The sequence below is a fragment of the Scardinius erythrophthalmus genome (genome assembly GCF_964197995.2).
Source record: "Scardinius erythrophthalmus genome assembly, chromosome: 2".
NCBI classification, from domain to species: Eukaryota; Metazoa; Chordata; class Actinopteri; order Cypriniformes; family Leuciscidae; genus Scardinius; species Scardinius erythrophthalmus.
Window position 1 is genome coordinate 7,470,301 of NC_138222.1, and position 20,675 is coordinate 7,490,975.

General features: G+C 37.6%; 1 protein-coding gene across 3 annotated transcripts; it reads right to left on the reverse strand.

Annotated features, from left to right (window-relative positions):
• Window positions 1-5,393: 5,393 nt before the first annotated feature.
• swap70a (switching B cell complex subunit SWAP70a) lies at window positions 5,394-19,420 on the reverse strand. Of its 3 annotated transcripts, none has more exons than XM_081354737.1 (12): window positions 19,137-19,420; window positions 18,466-18,606; window positions 15,742-15,915; window positions 15,438-15,665; window positions 15,150-15,296; window positions 12,300-12,408; window positions 12,027-12,208; window positions 10,079-10,186; window positions 9,268-9,434; window positions 8,977-9,175; window positions 6,842-6,938; window positions 5,394-6,762 (listed from the first exon to the last, which is right to left on the reverse strand). In XM_081354737.1, the coding sequence occupies exons 1-12, from the start codon at window positions 19,230-19,232 to the stop codon at window positions 6,644-6,646; spliced, it is 1,767 nt and encodes a 588-aa protein (XP_081210863.1). In that variant the 5' UTR covers window positions 19,233-19,420; the 3' UTR covers window positions 5,394-6,643. The 3 variants fall into 3 exon arrangements, with proteins under 3 accessions (XP_081210863.1, XP_081210865.1, XP_081210864.1); XM_081354739.1 differs by having other exon boundaries at window positions 15,213-15,296; window positions 19,137-19,306; XM_081354738.1 differs by having other exon boundaries at window positions 18,466-18,635; window positions 19,137-19,306.
• Between the last annotated feature and the right edge of the window lie 1,255 nt (window positions 19,421-20,675).

Consider the following 20,675-nt stretch of genomic DNA (forward strand, 5'->3'; position numbering starts at 1 on the left):
TAAATGAGGAGACATTTACCAATAGAAAAGGATTCCGTAGCATCAACACTATAATTGGTGATAATTTTGTGCAATGCAAATCCATTTTTTTTTATAAATTCAAATAAATTCAAATATTGAAATAAATGTTTCAGTGTCTTAATTAAATGATTTTATTATAATTAGATTAAATGATTGGTGTCATGCTGCTATGACTTCACCCTTCCAGGCTTACTGCTGGATGATTCAATGACCATTCAGCCATTTTGGGTTGACATCATTGTAGTCCTTAGTTCACAACACCAGAGAATGTCTAATAAGGGGAGAACTTCCACTCTCAGTAAACTTCCGGCTTCTGAACTGGTTGCAGTTCCACTCTGGTTCCATATGAGGGCGCTCACAGGACGAGTGCAGAATGAATGGAGGTCTATGGCGCTATACCCCTCAAAATCCACTTTTCTAAGGATATAATTTTTTGTCTAGTAATTTGAATGTTGTATTCGAAAGGAGATGCAAAGAAATTACACACTGCTGGGTGTTAGATTTTTTAGAGTCACTTATTTGCTTTAAAAAGTCAATGACATCATACACATCGTACAACCAGAGATACTGCTTTACGGCAATCCTTCAGTCACTTTGGTGCTTTCGCGCTCTGCACTTTCTTTTCTCTTGCGGCATCGACAACACAGCTGACACAGGTAAACACACGTACTAGAAGAGTTTTTGTTTTGTTTGTTTCTGGTCCTGCTTCGGATGCCACAATGCCATCAAGCGGTATCTCTGGTCGTAATCAGTCCTTCACAGCGTTCATTAGCAGAATGCTAGCGTGTTATGGGCAACAACAACTCAAGCTGTAAGAAATCGAAAGGACATAAGTACTCTTTCATTCAACTTTCGACCTATAACCCATGTTGAACTTGCAAAACCTACAATCAAATCTGAGATTTCTCAACGGCAATCGAGTAAAAGAGATCAATTTAGCCGTCTAGCTCCATAGACTCCCATTCATTTTGCACTCATGGGCGATCGCTGAAAGTTGCTTTTAGCTTCTTTATAAAAAGATTTTTTTGACACTTAAGTCAAAGCTTAAAGGGTTAGTTCACCAAAAAATGAAAATTATGTCATTAATGACTCACCCTCATGTCGTTTCAAGCCCGTAAGACCTCCGTTCATCTTCGGAACACAGTTTAAGATATTTTAGATTTTGTTCGAGAGCTTTCTGTTCCTCCATTGAAAGTCAATGGACGGCATACTGTTCACGTCCAGAAAGGCAGTACAGACATCATCAAAGTAGTCCATGTGACATCAGTGGCTCAATCTTAAGTTTATCAAGCGACGAGAATACTTTTTGTGCGCAAAAAGTAAACGGAAATAACGACTTTATGCCACTATTCATTTCCCTCTCTCTAGGCCTCAAGTGAGTTTGCGTAGTAACAGAAGGAACAGAAAGCTCTCGGACTAAATCTAAAATATCTTAAACTGTGTTCCGAAGATGAACGGAGGTCTTACGGGCTTGGAACGACATGAGGGTGAGTCATTAATGACATAATTTTCATTTTTGGGTGAACTAACCCTTTAAGACTATTCTTAAGAGCATTTCTGAGCAGTGTTAAACATAACGGCACCGGATGGTCAAAATGGTCTTTTGTATTGTATGTGCTTCATTAAATGTAGAGCCGTTTTACTCAAGATACCTTCAAAGGAGCAAGTAAAGATGAGCATAACCAGTGTCCATGGCATGTATATGATTACACATGATATAGCTTGTTTCTGCATCTTCTTCACATGTGTTTTGAACAGGAGATTCAGTGCTCTTTCAGAAGATGTGTAAAAGCGTCCCCTACCATATAACAGTGAAAACATGTAAAGCCAGAAAATTCCATCAATGGCGGGGAAGAGTTCAAAAGTCCATAGATATCGCAGTCAGTTCGTACTACTGTTAACACTTTCTCAGACAAGTGGATGTGATAAGACCTGTTTTCCTGTTAATGTGATGTCCGGCATAAAACCCATAGGTGTTCGTATCCAACTATATCATGAGGCGAATCATGTGAGCTTCACTGTCTAAACCTACTGGGAGTCATCACCACTCACTTATTGTGCATTGTCACTGGTCACTAATCTGCACACCTGTGTCCGAATATGCCTACTACCATAGTAGGTCGAAAAACAGGATGTGAACTGAGTAGTATGTCTGATTTCCTACAATTCATAAAAGAGTAGGTGAAAAGTACCCCAACTATTTCCGGCGAAATGAGGTGCAAATCCACACACATTCATACAATATAGAACATACTTTTTCAACCGTCGCAAAGCAAGTGAAGAACTACACTACCCATGATCACAAAGAGAAATTGACCAATCAGTGAAGTTGCAGTTACCAATTAAAGGAGCAAACTGCCCACTACCATGAGTCGGTCTCCCTACACTCTCTAATATTTAACTGATATACTAATAATTCGCCTTTGGATAAGCCACACCCTAGAATGTAGATTGACCAATCACAGCGCAGCCAAGAACGAACTCCGACAGAGGTCCGACACTTTTTCACAGCGCTCCATTGACTTTAACGCAGGCGTCTCATATTTTTGGCCTCGGCAGGCTATTACCGTCGTAGTTTCATCAAAAATATGGTTAAACGTTGTGCCTGGGGCATTTGTAACACAGATACGCGTTTCCCAGAGAGGTTGGAGGGGGGTGTCCGTTTTTTTCCCTTCCCAAAACCGAAGTCAAATCCTGACAAGTGTCGTCTTTGGATTAAACTGTGTGTGTGGACGTCCTCACAGTCAGCTAAACCCCTCAAGGATCAACAAGCACACTTTTGTGTGCTCTAAGGTAAATTTAGCTTTTAACTTTACTGTGAAGTTATAACTTACTAGTTAGACAGTTTTATGCTGTTTGTTTTAGCTAACTTTAAACTGTAAAAAATTTCTTACCCTCCCAAATCAAAAATTTCAATTGACCGATAACATCTAAATTTTTCAATTGGCCCAAGTGAAATTCTGTAAATTTAATTTGATAATTTACAGAATTTCACTTGGGCCAATTGAAAAATGTAGATGTTATCGGTCACTTGAAATTTTTGATTTGGGAGGGTTAGAAATTTTTTACAGTGAATTGTTATTCAAGATATTTTGTTATTCAAGATAGGATAACATTAACGTTATCTGTTTTTATCTTGAATAACAAAGTTAGCTAACATCCAGCCGCTAGTCAAAACATACAATCCTGACTTAACTTACGTGATAACTAAACTATCGCTAATCTTGCTTGCTACTAGGACCTTGATTCTTCATTAATTAGGGTAGAGAACCGAAATCATAACCTAAAACTGTCTAACTAGTAAGTTATAACTTCACAGTAAAGTTAAAAGCTAAATTTACCTTAGAACACACAAAAGTGTGCTTGTTGATCCTTGAGGGGTTTAGCTGACTGTGAGGACGTCCACACACACAGTTTAATCCAAAGACGTCACTTGTCAGGATTTGACTACGGTTTTGGGAAGGGAAAAAAACGGACACCCCCCTCCAACCTCTCTGGGAAACGCGTATCTGTGTTACAAATGCCCCAGGCACAACGTTTAACCATATTTTTGATAAAACTACGACGGTAATAGCCTGCCGAGACCAAAAATATGAGACGCCTGCGTTAAAGTCAATGGAGCGCTGTGAAAAAGTGTCGGACCTCTGTCGGAGTTCGTTCTTGGCTGCGCTGTGATTGGTCAATCTGCATTCTAGGGTGTGGCTTAGCCAAAGGCGAATTGTATAGTCAACATCTGAATATTTTTTGTATTAAATAAACTATCTTTATACTTAGAATCCATTTTAAACTTATAACCAGTCAAAATTGTTCCAATAATTTCATATTGTGCAGTCATTTCTGATTTGATTACATCAATTTTTATTTTATTTTTATTATTACATTTATCAATTACATTAGTAGGCTGTGTAATGAATGGGTTTTTTTGTGAAAGGATTTTTGGGGGGGAAAATAGGCTACTTTTTGCTGACTGCTGAAATGTGGTGAGTACACTCCATAAAAGTGGCAAAAAGTCCCAAAATAAAATAAAGGGCTTTTTTTCTTTTTCTTTTATAAGGCTTCTCTTTAACATATGAAATTTGCACTCACCTTCATGTCACCGGCCCCCTTCCAGCCCTACTCCCATCCCCCTGCTCTCCTCATGTGCACCTCCTTGCTGTGGATAACATCACAATACATAGGGATAGATCTTTGAACAAGTTTGGTATAAAAATATTTCTTGAGAAATAAGAAAGCCTTTCCAAATTTCTGAAAAGTCATCTCAAGAAAGTCAAAGCATTCAGGTGCGGTTTACATGACGCTGTTTTCAACTAAAACATTGTCATTTACATGACAAATGCGTTTTGGACGCCTGAAAACACAAACTTTTGAAAACGGGTTTCAAAGTGCAAGTTTTTGAAAATGAAATCGTTATTGTCTTCGTGTAAAACTACAAAAACGCGAATTTGTGAAAACGGTGATGTGATGAGTATCACGTGTTTAATCTAGCCTAGGTGTGTCCTTTGTATGGTCCATCGCCATCAACATAATAATAATAATACAGTGTTTTAAATCGTTTTTGCAGATCTGTGTGTGAAGGGATCGTTTTGACAACATTGTCCTCTGTAAGCAAAAAAAAAAAAAAAAAAAAAAAAAAAATCAGTTTTAGTGTAAACCTCAATCCCTCCAGAAAGCTGTTTCGCAATTAGCAAACAATTAGAAAATGTGATCCAACAGTTTCGATCTAATAAACCTCTCAAGGAATTGCCCGCGAGCCAACTAACTTACTGTCATGCATGAACCGGTGGTATGAAAAGTATGCTTATACTTAACGTTATGTCTGTTATTTATACGTATGTTATGCTATATAATTCTGTCAAAGAATGATGGTGAAATCACGTTAGAATAGAAGTCTGGAAAGGATGAGTAGCAGCAATAACAAGTGCTTGTAAAAATAAATAAAAATGCTGCTGTTCTAAATATATGTAACTTTACAGCCATACATAAGGCACGAGGTAACTACAAAGACTAAAATATAGAGTAACTTACATTTTAGACACTATTGTACCAGTTTATTTTTCCAAAGAAAATAGTTTTATCAAAGCCATACCAGGATACTGTCCAGGATCAACCGTCGAATGTCGCTGAGCAACAGTGGAGATTTGTTCCTGAATGAATCAGTGTTCGGACGAATCGGTGGAATGAATGATTCAATGATTCACTTATAAAGACCGTCACGTATTTCTCCCTACTGAAGTTTCGATGTAACTTCCAGAAAGAATCCTCTTTCTTCTTCCAGGTTACATATTTCTGCAGACTGACTGTCTGTCTGTCTGTCTGTCTGTCTGTCTGTCTGACTGTCTGTCTGGAACGGGCTAACAGAAAAGCAGAGTGATACAATTTGATTGTTTTAATAACGTGCCTGGTTTACAGTATGCTCTATATCAGGCTACTTTGACAGTTTAATTTTCTAACATCAGTGTCTTTTATATTGACATTGCCTGTGTTTTATAAAAACAACAAACCAGGCAAGACCTATATAATTTGATAAGTATAAGTAAGTTAAAGTTATAGGTCAGGTGTTTGATTCCAAAGCATGAAAAATGCATTATTATTATTATACAAAAGTATACCTTATGCAAAGCACGTAAAAAGCCATCAATATTAAATAAATTCACCTTCTATTTATTAAAGACAAAATGTACCACAACAACCCATCATAAACTACTAAATGTATTCTTTATAATATTTTCAAACAAGCTGAAGCGAAAGGTTAAAAAGCAAAGAATAATCAAGGCTAAATGCACTGCTCAGAGTTACAGAGTATCACAGTTATGTATCTTTTGTCCATTGGTGGCTCTAGTGTGCAGAAAATGTGTGTATGAACGTGTCATCTGAGTGTATCTGTGTATCAACAGGGACATCTAGAGGACACAGCAGGAATATGTGGATCAAAAATACACCTGGAATTACTAAAGTTGAATGATGTGTAACATTGTCTTTAAAAACAACATATATAAGTATAAAATGTGTGGTGGTCATTTTCTACATTAACAACAAAAGCAACACAATCAACTTGCACATCATTTTTCTGCTCATGTTACATTATACAAGATGTAACTGCCACCTAATGTTAAATACTGCTCATGACATGAGTGTTGATGTGCCTTTAAGATGACTCCTTCTATGGTAGGTTATTGTGGGTATGCATGCTGTTCTTATGTGAGCACGCACACGTAGGTAGAGAGAGAGAGAGAGAGAGAGAGAGAGAGAGAGAGAGAGAGAGAGAGTAAAGAGAGAGATGGCCGCTCTACCGCTAACTATTAATGTGTTCATTTCCACTTTGTTTATCAGAGTGCTTTCTTTTCCTGTTTTATACTCGCTCTTTTACATGTATGTGAAGAGTGTGCTTGTGCAAACCATATATAAAGACTCGTGGGAATACCAGTTCGTTTGCCTCCTGTTTTCCATTTTCATCTGAAAAACCCTCTAGATGTTACAAAGTACATGATTAATAAATGGTTGAATAAAAAAATTAAAAAATTCAGTGACAATAGAGTTAACCAGTAACATAAGATCAGGATGAGGACTGCCTGGCAAATAAAAAAAATAAATACACAAATAAAGGAAATGGATGTATTAGGTGTTACTCTCCATCCCATGATCTATTCTTGTTCTCCTGCCAAATCTTCTCCATCTGATCCAGCTCTGTTTCGGTGAACGCTGCCTGTCCCCAGTTGGTCATTTTACCGGGTAACTTGTTGCCTGAGAAATACATGAAAAACATAAAAATGCTGCTTTTGGTAACGGTATCTAGTATTTGAGAAACTTCACACTCGGTCACCTGGTTGAACGATTCGAAGTAGGCCCTCATGTTTAGAGACTTTATGTTTCCAAGTCTTTGTCTTGTTACTTGCCCGTTCCAGTTTCTTTGTAATGGCCTGAAAAACAATAAAGGTCACCAAAATCATGATCATTTACCTTATGTTTAAAAATAAAACTTTTCTAATTTGAGTATAAAAGTGGAAACAACAAGCAATGTCTGTTCTGTTTGATGAGAGGGACATTGGTGTTAGAGCAAAGATTATCATTGTACACAACAATATTTGAAGCCCCTCCCCACCATATATGTCCGTATATAGGCCAAAGTAACTAAAATAATTATCAATAAATTAAAAACTTTTTTGCTGAATGTTCTTCAGGGTCCCCACTATTTTTAGCAAATGAGTCTGACTTTTCCAGTCATTCGTGATGACACGATTATCAGATAAGGATAAGGAATATTCTCAAAATATTTTAGAGCTTGGCATAGCTAGAAAAATGTATATTCATTATATAAACGCTCATGGCATTATAATGTTTTATTAATTTATATGACCTTTCCAGGTCTAGAAATACACTTATTAAACACAATTAAAACCAGGTGTTCTCATATATCCAGGTTTTTCAATACAGTGGAAATCTAAAATAACAGATATAGTTGTTAAGGGGTGAAATAAAATAAGAATTATCTTGATTTTTAATTGTTTAGCTTATTTTAAAGCTTGTTTTGTCTTGTTTTAAATCATTTTAAAGAGGTCATATGATGTGGTTTTAAAAGTTTAATAGGGTTTAATAGAATAGGTTTACATTTTAATGGTCAAATAACACATTATTTTTCACATACTGTTATTGCAGCTCCTCTGTTCCCAGTCCCGCTGAAACGCACTGATTTCTACAAAGCCCCACCTTCCAAAAAGTGCTCTGATTGGCCAAATGACCCAATGCGTTGTGATTGGCCAAACGCCTCAAGCGTTGGTCGGAAATGTAACGTCCCTTACCATAATCGCAAGATTCAGCTTCCAAGGCTTTAAGCAATTGTAAACACAGTTAAGAATGTTGTTCTTGTCGCATCAGTTCGAGCCTGAGTCAGATTCTGAGAGTGCAGATAATCAACCCGACCGATCGGACCTTGCAAGTCCTTGAATATAGCTGGCATTGTGCTCTCCCAGGTTAAGGAAGCTGTCCTCTGTAAAATGCGCTGTGCAGAAGCAAACCTACTTTATTATAAATCTTAACCTCTAATTCCAAATTTCATCCATTTTCGGCCAGACAAAGCATTTTTTTCTTTCTCACCGCATTGACGACAACCTTTCAATTCACTGAAGCCTCGCCTCTTTCTTTGCACATGCCTTTTGGCAGTCATTATGCTAATATTTATCATTGTGACATTTCCTTTAAAGCATCATATGACCCCTTTAAGACAACTTGAGAGCCCCTTGGAAGTGTTCTGACGCCCCAGTGGGCCCTGGACCCCTGGTTGAGACCCACAGAGCTAGAGAGTAAAAGAAGCTAAATATACTAGAAAAGGAGAATGTTAAAGGGATGGTTCGGAGTAAAATCAACCTAGGGTCCTTTGCACCATGACCTCGAGCCAAACACCCCCTAGAAGCCTTTTTTTCCCCTTGAACATTATTAAAGTTAGAGCTTATTTAGAGATATCAGCCGGATGGCTTAGTGCAGGCGCTAACGGATCCTATGATGCATCTCGTAAATTACCCCACTAATAATGCCCAGAATGGTACCAAACTTCTACAGTATTACAAATAGGTTCTGTACTGTACTGACTTTTACATGCTTTTCCCAAATCACTGAAGTGACCTCGACGTCCGGGTTCGCAGTAGCATTAGCCGTCAGGCAAGTGTTATTCAAATAAACTCCTGATGTACTTACAAACTTTCCAATGCCTCGTTTTATGAGTACAGAACCTATTTGTACTACTGTAGAAGTTTGGTACCATTCTGGGCATTATTAGTGGGGTAAATTAGATTTCTCTCAATAAGCTCTAACTTTAATAATGTTCAACCAAGGGAAAAAAGGCTTCTGGGGGGGTGTTTGGCTCGAGGTCATGGTGCAAAGGACCCTAGGTTGATTTTACTCCGAACCATCCCTTTAATTTGATAAAGTGAACATAATAAAATTGTTGAAAAAATCTGCTACCTTGTATTCCTCTTGCGCCCCCTGTCTCTTTAGCTTAAGGCTCTCCAGCTGCTCCAGTGCAACCTGCAGGGCACGCTCCTTCTCTTCCTTCTCTTTTTCCAGCTCTTTTTTCTCTTTCTGGGACTGGGATAAGACCTCTTGCTGCTGCAGGTGAATCTGCTCTAATTCAGTCCTCTTGCTTGCCTCCTCTTGTAGCAGCCTGCAAAACAGAAAGCACACAAATGTTCTGCATAATTCTGTGGCCCTTCTGTGCATATTGAATCATAACGCTGGGTGTTTGCGCACTGTTACCTGGCCTGCAGTTTGCGCACGACTTCTTCATCCACTTTGGCCTGCCTCTCGTCGTCTAGTGCCTGTTTCAGCTGACGGTACATGTCTTCCAGTTCCTGCATACGCTGCCAGTACTGCTCCACTTCACTGGACTTCTCAACCACCTGCTCCTCCATCTGCATTCGAGCCTAGGAAGCCATTTTAAATTCACACATCAGACCTGTTTCACACATCCTGCACACATAAGTGCAACTGTTTTGTGCTTTCTTGCAAACTGACAGCCTTTCTGCAGAAAAGAGCTGCATTTCTATACAATAATGTATGCATTATTTTTTCTTTTTTTTCTTAAAAAGGAGCTGAATACATTAAAATTCAAACAGTATGTATAAATAGTTGTGATTCATTTAATTAGTTCTGAACATGTTAATCAAATCAATTGACACCCTTAATTTAAACAAAGTCACCATAAAATCAAAGTTGACTTTTTTATATATATATTTTGCAGTATTTATTATAAAACATTTATCCATGCACAAATGAGAAAAAAAGATTAATGCAACTTCTGTTTCATGCCGACTGCGTGTGTTTGGCTCAAATTAATTAAAAAAATAATAATTTTGCCAGCAAGAAAACCGATTACATGTCAAACTAAAACGACATTTTATTCATATAAGCAATAAATTCAATTTATGAACAGATTTTTAAAAGTGTAGGCCTTTTACACATCAGTCAATTATGGCATCCAGCCATATGAACACCTAAAAGCAGCCTGGTGACCTCCATCAATAAAACCACTGTCATTGTGAAAAAGACATTAGGTTGTTGTAATTACCATTTTCTCCTGCTCCAGGTCTCGTTTGTATTTGTCCAGTAACGCTGTTTGGTTCTGAAGTCTTCTCTGTTCCACCAAATCACCCCTGACTGATGTGTCCTGTAGGTCCTGCAACATCCAGACAAAATGAAAGCAATAACTAACAAGGCTTCTGTAAGCCAGAAAGTACAGGGAGAAAAACATAAAATAACAACTAGCCTTCAGTCACTGTTTAATAAATAAAAGAAAGTTCCAGTTTCAATCAACGGCAGCTATGTCACGCTATTAATTTCAACAAAATCACTTCAGTTCATCCCACAATTTGTAAAAACAAATACACGTTTACAATAATAATGCACTTACAGTAGAAGTAAATGAACGCCACTTTGTGCAACTTGTTGAAGTGATTAAGATGTATGTTATTTATGTATATTAAAACAAGTGTTGTCTAGTTGTGTGGGACTACTTTTCTAGATCCTACAGACTGCAATTTTGCCTTATCACTGCGTGTACTGTGCAAAAGTTTCCAAGTTTAACGGCCTTGCATGGTTGACAGGAGATAAAAATCAAACTAGTCTCATGCCGCCAAGGAATGATCATATTTCCTGCTTCATAGACGATAAAGTATGAAACAATCCCTTGAGATTGAAGATATAAAACAGGAACTGGTAACAGTCAGAAACACCCGTACACAGGAAGTGTGGCTTCATTGCTCATGAGTTCTCCTTTGCAGGTGTCCTAAAATATGAGCGTCTTTTAAAGCTATATTTTGGGCCTTTTTTGCTTCTATATGACAGGACAGTTGGGATTGTCGCCTGCAGTGCTGTTACATTATATGTCAGAGCACGATCTACAAGACTATGGCTCCGACAGCAGGGCTGTTTTAGCATAAAAAATGTTCTAAAAATATCTTCACATTTATCAGCTTCAGTTTAGAGATGAGAGTAGGTTCAGTAACTTTCTCTTCATGGTCGAACAGCATTACAAGAGTCAGATGTTTACCATGGAACCTAATTAAAGGTTTAACACAAAGAAAAAAAACAAAGGATGTGAAACTTTGTTTCTAAGAGTGTGCTATAAACTGAAATAATGTAGGCAAATAAGAGAGCCAAAGGGGAAGTGACAGTAAAAAGTGCACAAAAAGAAACCGGTATTTAAATAGAGTAATATGCATACAGTTTAAAGGTGCATTGATTATTATGGTGCTAATGTAATTAAATAAATTGTGTTTTTGTGAAGAGTCATCTGATTGTTGTATAGACTCACATGAGATGAAGATTGAACTCATAATAGTTATCAATGCCACTATCAACGGCACAAAGAATCTGCAGCGGTCACGTGGTACAAGTCGAAGCAGTTCTCCAAGGATGTGAATGCTTTTAACAAGTCGGAATCCCATAATTACGTAATTCCAACATGGCGTGAACGCACAATTTCACTAAACGTCGAAGAGAACCCTTGCGGTGATTGGAGGCCGCGTCTCTGCACATACACTAGAAGCGCAGTGTAGTTTGGTGATCGGAAGAGCGAAAATTAGGCGGTGGAACACACTTATTATCGTGCTTTGGAGAACCTGTACCTGTACATCCAAAAAATAAGTCTAAACATCGGTACGGCATACATGATGTGGAGAGATTAGATGACGGAGAAAATCCTGAGTAGATGCTCAAGTTGCTAACAGCTAGAGGAATTAATTATTGTGAAAACCGCTCTCTAAAACTCACTAGTAATGCGTAATTTATATAAAACGATGTAACGACAATCGTGCTGATCCACGTCGAAAGATGGCATTGTGGTATCGGTACAAATTACACACAGAAAGGCAATGCTACCGTTAGCAAAAGAACTACTGAATACACGTTTAATCCAACATCTCCAACAGAGATACTGCTAAATGGCTTGAAATCTAAGGCATTTTGCTGGTGACTTATGTTTGTATCTTTCAATGATTTAAGGAAGGACACAATACCTTACTCAGGGCCTCCAGCTGGGCCTGTTTGCTCTCGTTGGCCAACTGCAGCTGTCTCATTCTGCTCTCCATGATCTCCTGTTCAGCTTTCATCCTGTTTCTCAGCTCCCTGCGTTTCTGTCTGGATTCTCGGTGTGCGGAGGAAAGGCCTTGTCTTATGCGGACAATGCAGTCCTGGATTGCTAACATACACATGAACAAAAACTTACTCAGCAGGGGATTGTGGATATACAGTACAAAAATGTCAATGTCATCAGCAAAGATATGTGCTACCGTGAATCCACTCCTGTTTTGTCTTTTTATCCGATGCACTGATCTCAAAACTTTTCTCAACACATCTTATAATGAAGAGGTTTTTCCTTCCATCCTTGTCTGGTAAGGACTGCAAAGACAGAGCAATTTAGATATTTGAAGGGATACTGTAGTTCACCCAAAAATCTAAATTCCGTCATCATTTATTCACCATTATGTTGTTCCAAACCTGTTTGTTGTCCTGCCATAGCAATCCACTCAGAATATTTAAATGTAATACACTGTGTGATCATAAAGCAATCCATAATGTTATAAAACAAGCATCTTGAGGTGCCAAGTTTGAATATATGGAAGTGTAAAATATATTTTTTGTGAATAACAACTTAAAATAATGTTCTCACACAACATTATCAATATATCTCATAAATCGTATGAGCTACTTTTATGAAACCTTTAGATGCCTTTTTTAACAGCCACAATACTGCAAAACATTTGCATTCAAAAGATAATCCAATAATACAGGGTTAGATTGACATGAAAGTGTGTAAATGATGACAAAATATGCTATTGCTGCATCCCAATTCGCCAACTATCCATCCAAAATAGCTTTCAAAATTAGAATGAGTGTGTCCCAATTCATAGTATGTTGAAAAGAATATCCTAAAGGTATGTGGATATTCTTCAGTGGGAATTTGAAATGCAGACCTATAGACACTAATATTACCCACAAGCCATTGTGCTTTTGAGGAGGATACAGTTTAGAACTAAAAACACGCATAAAAATGGATGTGCAAGACTGATGATTAAGTAGAGAGGTTTAGATAAAGGAGTTTGAGTGATTAATAATCAATATCCAACCCGATAAAAATATATATATATATAATCTGCAACAACATTGTGAGCTTTTTTAAAGAAGTGTCTGGCCATTAACTTCTAAAAGCATCATTATGCAAAAACAAAGAGTTCTCCACAATACAGACCCACGGATGACAGATCAACATGCTACTTCTTTTCTCTCCAATATGGTAGGAAGACTTGTTGAGTAGCATGAATTAAATAAACTGAAATGTGGAGTGTGTATACAGTGAGGAAAATAAGTATTTGAACACCCTGCTAATTTGCAAGTTTTCCCACTTGGAAATCATGGAGGGGTCTGAAATTGTCATCGTAGGTGCATTTCCACTGTGAGAAACATAATCAAAAAAAAAAAAAATCCAGAAATCACAATATATGATGTTTTAACTATTTATTTGTATAATACAGCTGCAAATAAGTATTTGAACACCTGTCTATCAGCTAGAATTCTGACCCTCAAAGACCTGTTAGTCTGCCTTTAAAATGTCCACCTCCACTCCATTTATTATCCTAAATTAGATGCACCTGTTTGAGGTCGTTAGCTGCATAAAGACACCTGTCCACCCCATACAATCAGTAAGAATCCAACTACTAACATGGCCAAGACCAAAGAGCTGTCCAAAGACACTAGAGACAAAATTGTACACCTCCACAAGGCTGGAAAGGGCTACGGGGAAATTGTCAAGCAGCTTGGTGAAAAAGGGTCCACTGTTGGAGCAATCATTAGAAAATGGAAGAAGCTAAACATGACTGTCAATCTCCCTCGGACTGGGGCTCCATGCAAGATCTCACCTCGTGGGGTCTCAATGATCCTAAGAAAGGTGAGAAATCAGCCCAGAACTACACGGGAGGAGCTGGTCAATGACCTGAAAAGAGCTGGGACCACCGTTTCCAAGGTTACAGTTGGTAATACACTAAGACGTCATGGTTTGAAATCATGCATGGCACGGAAGGTTCCCCTGCTTAAACCAGCACATGTCAAGGCCGTCTTAAGTTTGCCAATGACCATTTGGATGATCCAGAGGAGTCATGGGAGAAAGTCATGTGGTCAGATGAGACCAAAATAGAACTTTTTGGTCATAAACACTAAACGTGTTTGGAGGAAGAAGAATGATGAGTACCATCCCAAGAACACCATTCCTACTGTGAAGCATGGGGGTGGTAGCATCATGCTTTGGGGGTGTTTTTCTGCACATGGGACAGGGCGACTGCACTGTATTAAGGAGAGGATGACCAGGGCCATGTATTGCGAGATTTTGGGGAACAACCTCCTTCCCTCAGTTAGAGCATTGAAGATGGGTCGAGGCTGGGTCTTCCAACATGACAATGACCCGAAGCACACAGCCAGGATAACCAAGGAGTGGCTCTGTAAGAAGCATATCAAGGTTCTGGCGTGGCCTAGCCAGTCTCCAGACCTAAACCCAATAGAGAATATTTGGAGGGAGCTCAAACTCCGTGTTTCTCAGCGACAGCCCAGAAACCTGACTGATCTAGAGAAGATCTGTGTGGAGGAGTGGGCCAAAATCCCTCCTGCAGTGTGTGCAAACCTGGTGAAAAACTACAGGAAACGTTTGACCTCTGTAATTGCAAACAAAGGCTACTGTACCAAATATTTACATTGATTTTCTCAGGTGTTCAAATACTTATTTGCAGCTGTATCATACAAATAAATAGTTAAAAAATCATACATTGTGATTTCTGGATTTTTTTTTTTAGATTATGTCTCTCACAGTGGACATGCACCTACGATGACAATTTCAGACCCCTCCATGATTTCTAAGTGGGAGAACTTGCAAAATAGCAGGGTGTTCAAATACTTATTTTCCTCACTGTATATAAGGCAAAATGATTGACAGGCCAGTAATATGTCAGATAATTTGCATACTTTTCTGCTACATAGTCAAACGTATCTACTTTTAGGGGATATAAGTAGGCGAATTGGGATGCATTGGGATATACCTTTAAAATTCAACTCTGAACAACAAATACTGCAAAAAAAAAAGTTCTAGCGTTTACCTCGACACAGCAGTTGCGATCAAGCGAAATACATCCCTTCTGCTCTATTAGGTCTTCACTCACATAATAGGATATGTAGTTGAGATGGAGCTTAAACCATCGCTCTGTCCAGTTCTTCCTTTTATGGCCTTTTTTCATCATATAGCCCTTTTTGAATAAAAAAGATACCAAGTTAATGATTTGTCAGAGATATGTGTTTATTTCTCCAGGCTAGTCAGTGGTCTTGTACAGACAAGAGCAGACCTAGAATGCCCTATATTAATGAAATGCATTAACACAGACTCCCACCTGCTTAATAACATCCAGTACAATTTCCTGACAGACTTCATTGATGCCCATGGAGAGAGTCTGAGGGTTTATGCCCTTGGTGAATTGGCCAATGCCAATAAGCTCAATCAGCTCCCATGCATTCAGATGACGTTTCTTTGCGCTGAGCTGCATTTTGTAGTCTTCGAATCTGCCCTCGTTCCAACTGCAACCCACTGCTGCAAACAGCTTGCGCAGGAAGTACTCAAGCTGTAACAATACAGAAATACCTCATTATTTCCATATTAGCACAAGGAATCCTAAGATTAAAAGTACTAGGACTAACCTCCTCGACGACAATGTGCAGTGGATATTTATCTTCAGACAAGAAGTTGAAGATACACCACACTTTGAAGGCATCAGCGTCTGAGATGAGCAGATTCATGTTGCTGATGTGTTTTGGTGCAGACAGAGTCCAGCACATCTTGTTCAGCTCCATGAAGTCAAAGTTGGGCTGGATCTGCCATTCAAATATTAAAAATGACTTGAATCTAATTGAGGGCTACAATGTCATATATTTTCTGCAGAATTCATATTCTGTCTTATACCACTTATTCTATAAAGATAATACTGGCAGGCAAGTAAGAATTCTGTTGAACTTCAGTGTGAACATGGCCAATTTGTACATAGTAAATTAATATTTGTATTATTTAGTAGTCATTATACAAAGATATTTAACTAAAGAATACCACAACTGACCAATCAAAATCAAGTATTCCAGAGAGCTGATACCAAAGAGCTGATATTATGGAGTATATGAGGTGTAGGACATGTTATAAAGAAAAGGGGATTGTACAATATGAGTATAATGAAGTAGATATAGTCTTGATGGCATTATGAAAACTTAAAAGATCTAAATATACACTCAGTGGTCAATGCATAAAAGCATGCAGAGACGGACAAGGGGTTTGGTTTTTCACTATAAGAAATAATCCTGTAGAAAAACGCATAAGGTCCTGGCATAAAATTACCAGTAGGCAACGTTTTAAGTTTACGGACAACATCAGAATGGGTGAAGAAATACTGTACGCGATAAAAGAACTGCAGAGAGAATAGTGTAAACAACAAAAACATCCAGTGGCAGTTCTGGGGACTAAAATTCCTTGGAGAGAAGTCAGAGAAGGATGGTCAAACAGGTTTGAGCTGACAGGATGGAAACCGCATTTCTGAACACACAAAGAGAAACCGAGGAGCACAACAGGTTCCACTTCAGTCAGTTAAGAACATGATGTTGGATTGAAATAAATTATTTTAAAGACACTGTAACACGTCATTGTGTACTGGACTGGTGGCATGGTTTAGTGAGGAGGAAAACAAATCATACTGCACAGTCACTGCAAAATAAAGTTCCCAAAACGATGCCATATAAGACATATTTTGGGTTAAGAACTTTTTTCCACTATAAAGAACATGTACTGGAATGGAAAGGTTACATGGATGTTAAAAGTTCTTCATGGAACCATCGATGCCAATACAGAACCTTTATTTGTAAGTTATTTGCAAGTTACTATTCACTTCTAAGATGAAAATATATAGAATCTTCCAAAAAACAACATCAACAACAAAATGACAACAGTGAATAAATGCAATTGACCAACAAGATGATAAGGTGTGCCTGTAGAATCACAAATCATTAAGATATGTAAACACACACAAACACACATGGAAAGTCACCATTCAACACGGAAACCCAACGTGTGTGTGTGTGTGTGTGTGTGTGTGTGTGTGTGTGTGTGTGTGTGTGTGTGTGTGTGTGTGTGTGTGTGTGTGTGTGTGTGTGTGTGTGTGTGTACTTGTACAACTATCTTTGTGAGGAACAGTCTGAGTTTTAGACCATCAGAGTGAGGACAAAGTGAGTAAAGTGAGGACATTTTGGCTGGTCTTCACTTTCTGTGATCCTTTTAAAGGCTTGTTTTAGGGTCAAGACTTGGTTTTAGCTAAAATATCATGACTGTTAATAGTATAACACTAGAAGACAATACATGGTAACTGGCAAACTAGTGCTGTGAGATTAATTTCACTTTAAATCAGCATGATATCTCACACTAAGTTTACATTTTAAACACTCACAGAAGTGACTGATTTTATTTCCATTTTCAGGAGACATCAATATGTGAGTAACAAGTCTCATGCCCTGTGAGTCATAAGTGACGCCAATGTACATCAACTTCCCTACAGTCGTTTTGCCCTTTTAGGGAAAATCTTCTTTAGTATTCACAAACAATTTTTCCATGAAATATTGATGAATAACTAAAAAATATGGGGTCCAAAAGTTGAAGACCACTCATGAAGATGCTTCTGCATCAGATTTTTTTCCTAAATCAATATATTTTACATTATAAATTGGTTACTCTTTATTTAAGGTGATGTTGTAACTGTAATTAATTAACTACATGTACTTACTATATGTTAGTTATGTTAGGGTTAGGTTTTGGTTTAGGGTTAGTTGCTTGTAATTATGCATAATTTACTGTTATTACTATGATGTACGTGTAGCTAAGTCACCTTAAAGAGTTATAATGGTTTTATCAGCATAAAAATTGAAGTTGAACTGAAAAATGCACATGAATTTCTGAGCCTTGGTATTTTGTATGTTGGCCTTTTGCATTACTGACAGGATCATTTTATCCAGTAGCAGAACTATCCAAAGAGCATCTTGTGTTTCAATGGAACGTCTGTACAAAGAGTCACATGATCAGTGTCAGAGATGTACCTATTTGATAAAAATAGTACACAATCTTTTTATAATTTTTTTATATTCCAGATTTAAATTAGATTTTGCATCCTAGATTTTTGACCCCAGCAAATGTCTTGGTACAGAAAAGCAGACACACACACACACACACACACACACACACACACACACACAAGGATATCTCTAAGTGAGTCATGAGAAATAATGTGTAGCCTCATTCCAGAGGAAATAATAAACGTCTGTTCTTAAAACAGACACAGGCTTGTCTGGCGAGAGGAAGGTCTACGCCTTAATAAGAGACAGTGTATTTGTTACCTTATTAAGTATGAACATGTTCAGGTAGGGCATGTACCCTTGTGTTGACACCGGTCCTTCATCATCATCTTTAAAGTGCTCCTCCAAGGCTGAAATGTTATGAGGGATTTTCAGTATGGTGCACAGGTTGTGAGACAGCACCTTCAGAGAGACAGACAGCAATGGTTTCACTATGCAAAAAAGATAAAACAACCAGATGATAAAGATAAAATAAGTCTCTCCACTTCAGTGCATATGCATACACCTTGTGAAAGTCTTGCAAGACTGATCAAGCGTTATTCCAAAAATTAGTAAACAAATGAAGTATTGCATCTCTTTCTCTTTCATTATATAACATTATCCTCTGCAAACATCTTGAAAATTAAGCCTAATGTTAATGCAACTAACAGTAGTGTTGAACAACGGTGGTTAATGAAGAACAGAAGAGAAATTATCTACCAGATTTGATTGACATATTATTTTTACTTCATTTTGATTATAAGGTCTGTTTCAATAAATAAGTAGAAGACACCGTTGAAACAACTCTTATGAGTACGCTAAATCATCTGTATGGACAAACTTTCATTTTTCAGTGGACTAAACGACTGTCTCGATACACGGAAACTAACAGGTGCGCGCGCGCTGTGATCTCTGGAGTTGTTAAAGAGGTAGTATTTAAAAGGATTACTTACCTTTAACTGGGATTTGGATACTTTCCCGTTTCGGTCTACATCCAAAGCAGTAAAGGCGTACCATATGGGTTTGAGTATTTCGTCCCGGGATATCATGATGATAACTTCAGTGAAGGATGTCAGAGCGCGTGTAAAACTAATCCTCTCACTCAGTCAGTCAGCGCAACATCAGAGTCATGTGACCAACACAGCTTTATAACATCTCACATATTTACATGGGCTACAAATAAAACTATGATCTAAACACAACCGAAATGATGTGTTCTTTTTTTTTTGTTTTTTTTTTTTTGTTTTTTTTTTTATGTGGGCATTACTAATAACATTTGCGTAGTCCAATGTAAATAACAGGAAATCCTTATATTATGAAAAAAAAAAAAAAAAACTGATTTATCCCACTTTATTTTAAGTGTCTTAACTATTATGTACTAGCATTTCAATTAATCATTTGATACAATGCACAATTATTATTATTATTATACAATTATTGTGTACGTTTTTATATTGTACTTGCTTTTTTTTTTAAACCTGCATGTAATTAATTAATGTAATTACATAATTACACTCTTGACCCTTCCTTTACACCATAATCCACCCTTAAAACCTATAACCACCAAACCAATCCCTAACCTTACCCGTATCTCACCTCAACAGCAGAAATAATTGTTTTGCAATACAATATGAACACAATAAGTAGTTAAGGACATCTAAAATAAAGTGTGACCGAACCTTTAAATTAATTCTATTAGCTATCCATACAAGACCATCAACTTATGTTTAACTTATCTTAAGTTCCTTTGTGATATATTGTAAATCAAAAACAAACTGATTAGTAACGACAGCGACTATGATACTGCACAATATTCATAATGGAATGCGGTCGATAAGTAAAACTTTGATAATGATAACACACGCACGTCTCCAAGATGTCTGTTAAAGAGCAGTTCATCTGGAAAACATCTGCTGTACAAACATCTGACAAACATCTTTAAAAAAAAAGTCAGTTTCATAAACATCTTAAAGACGTTTGCTAAATGTATATTTAACATCTGACAGGAAACATCTTAGAGACATATTGCAGATGAGCAAACATTCTGAAAAATACATCTTGAGATGAAAACGGACACATCAAATAGACGTCTCAGAGATGTACGTGTGCTATCGGGGTGGTTACCTCCTCAGAAGACTTCAATATAGCGTCTTTTTGCCGCATTTTGACATGCATAGCACAGGTACGTCTCTAATATGTCTGCTAAAGAGCACTTCATCTGGAAAACATCTGTTGTGTTCAAACATCTGATAAACGTCTTAAAGATGTTTTCTAAATGTCTATTTAACATCTGACGGGAAACATCTTAGAGACATATTGCATATGAGCAAACATGTACATCTTGCAAATGTAAATGCAGATGATGTAGGCCTACATGTGCTATCAGAGTACGAAATTTTATGGCAACTGACTTGTTGGCAAAACTGCTGAAACGTAGGTACACCCGGTGTGTGTGGAAAAAATATAAATGTGTACATAGCCTACTTTATTCA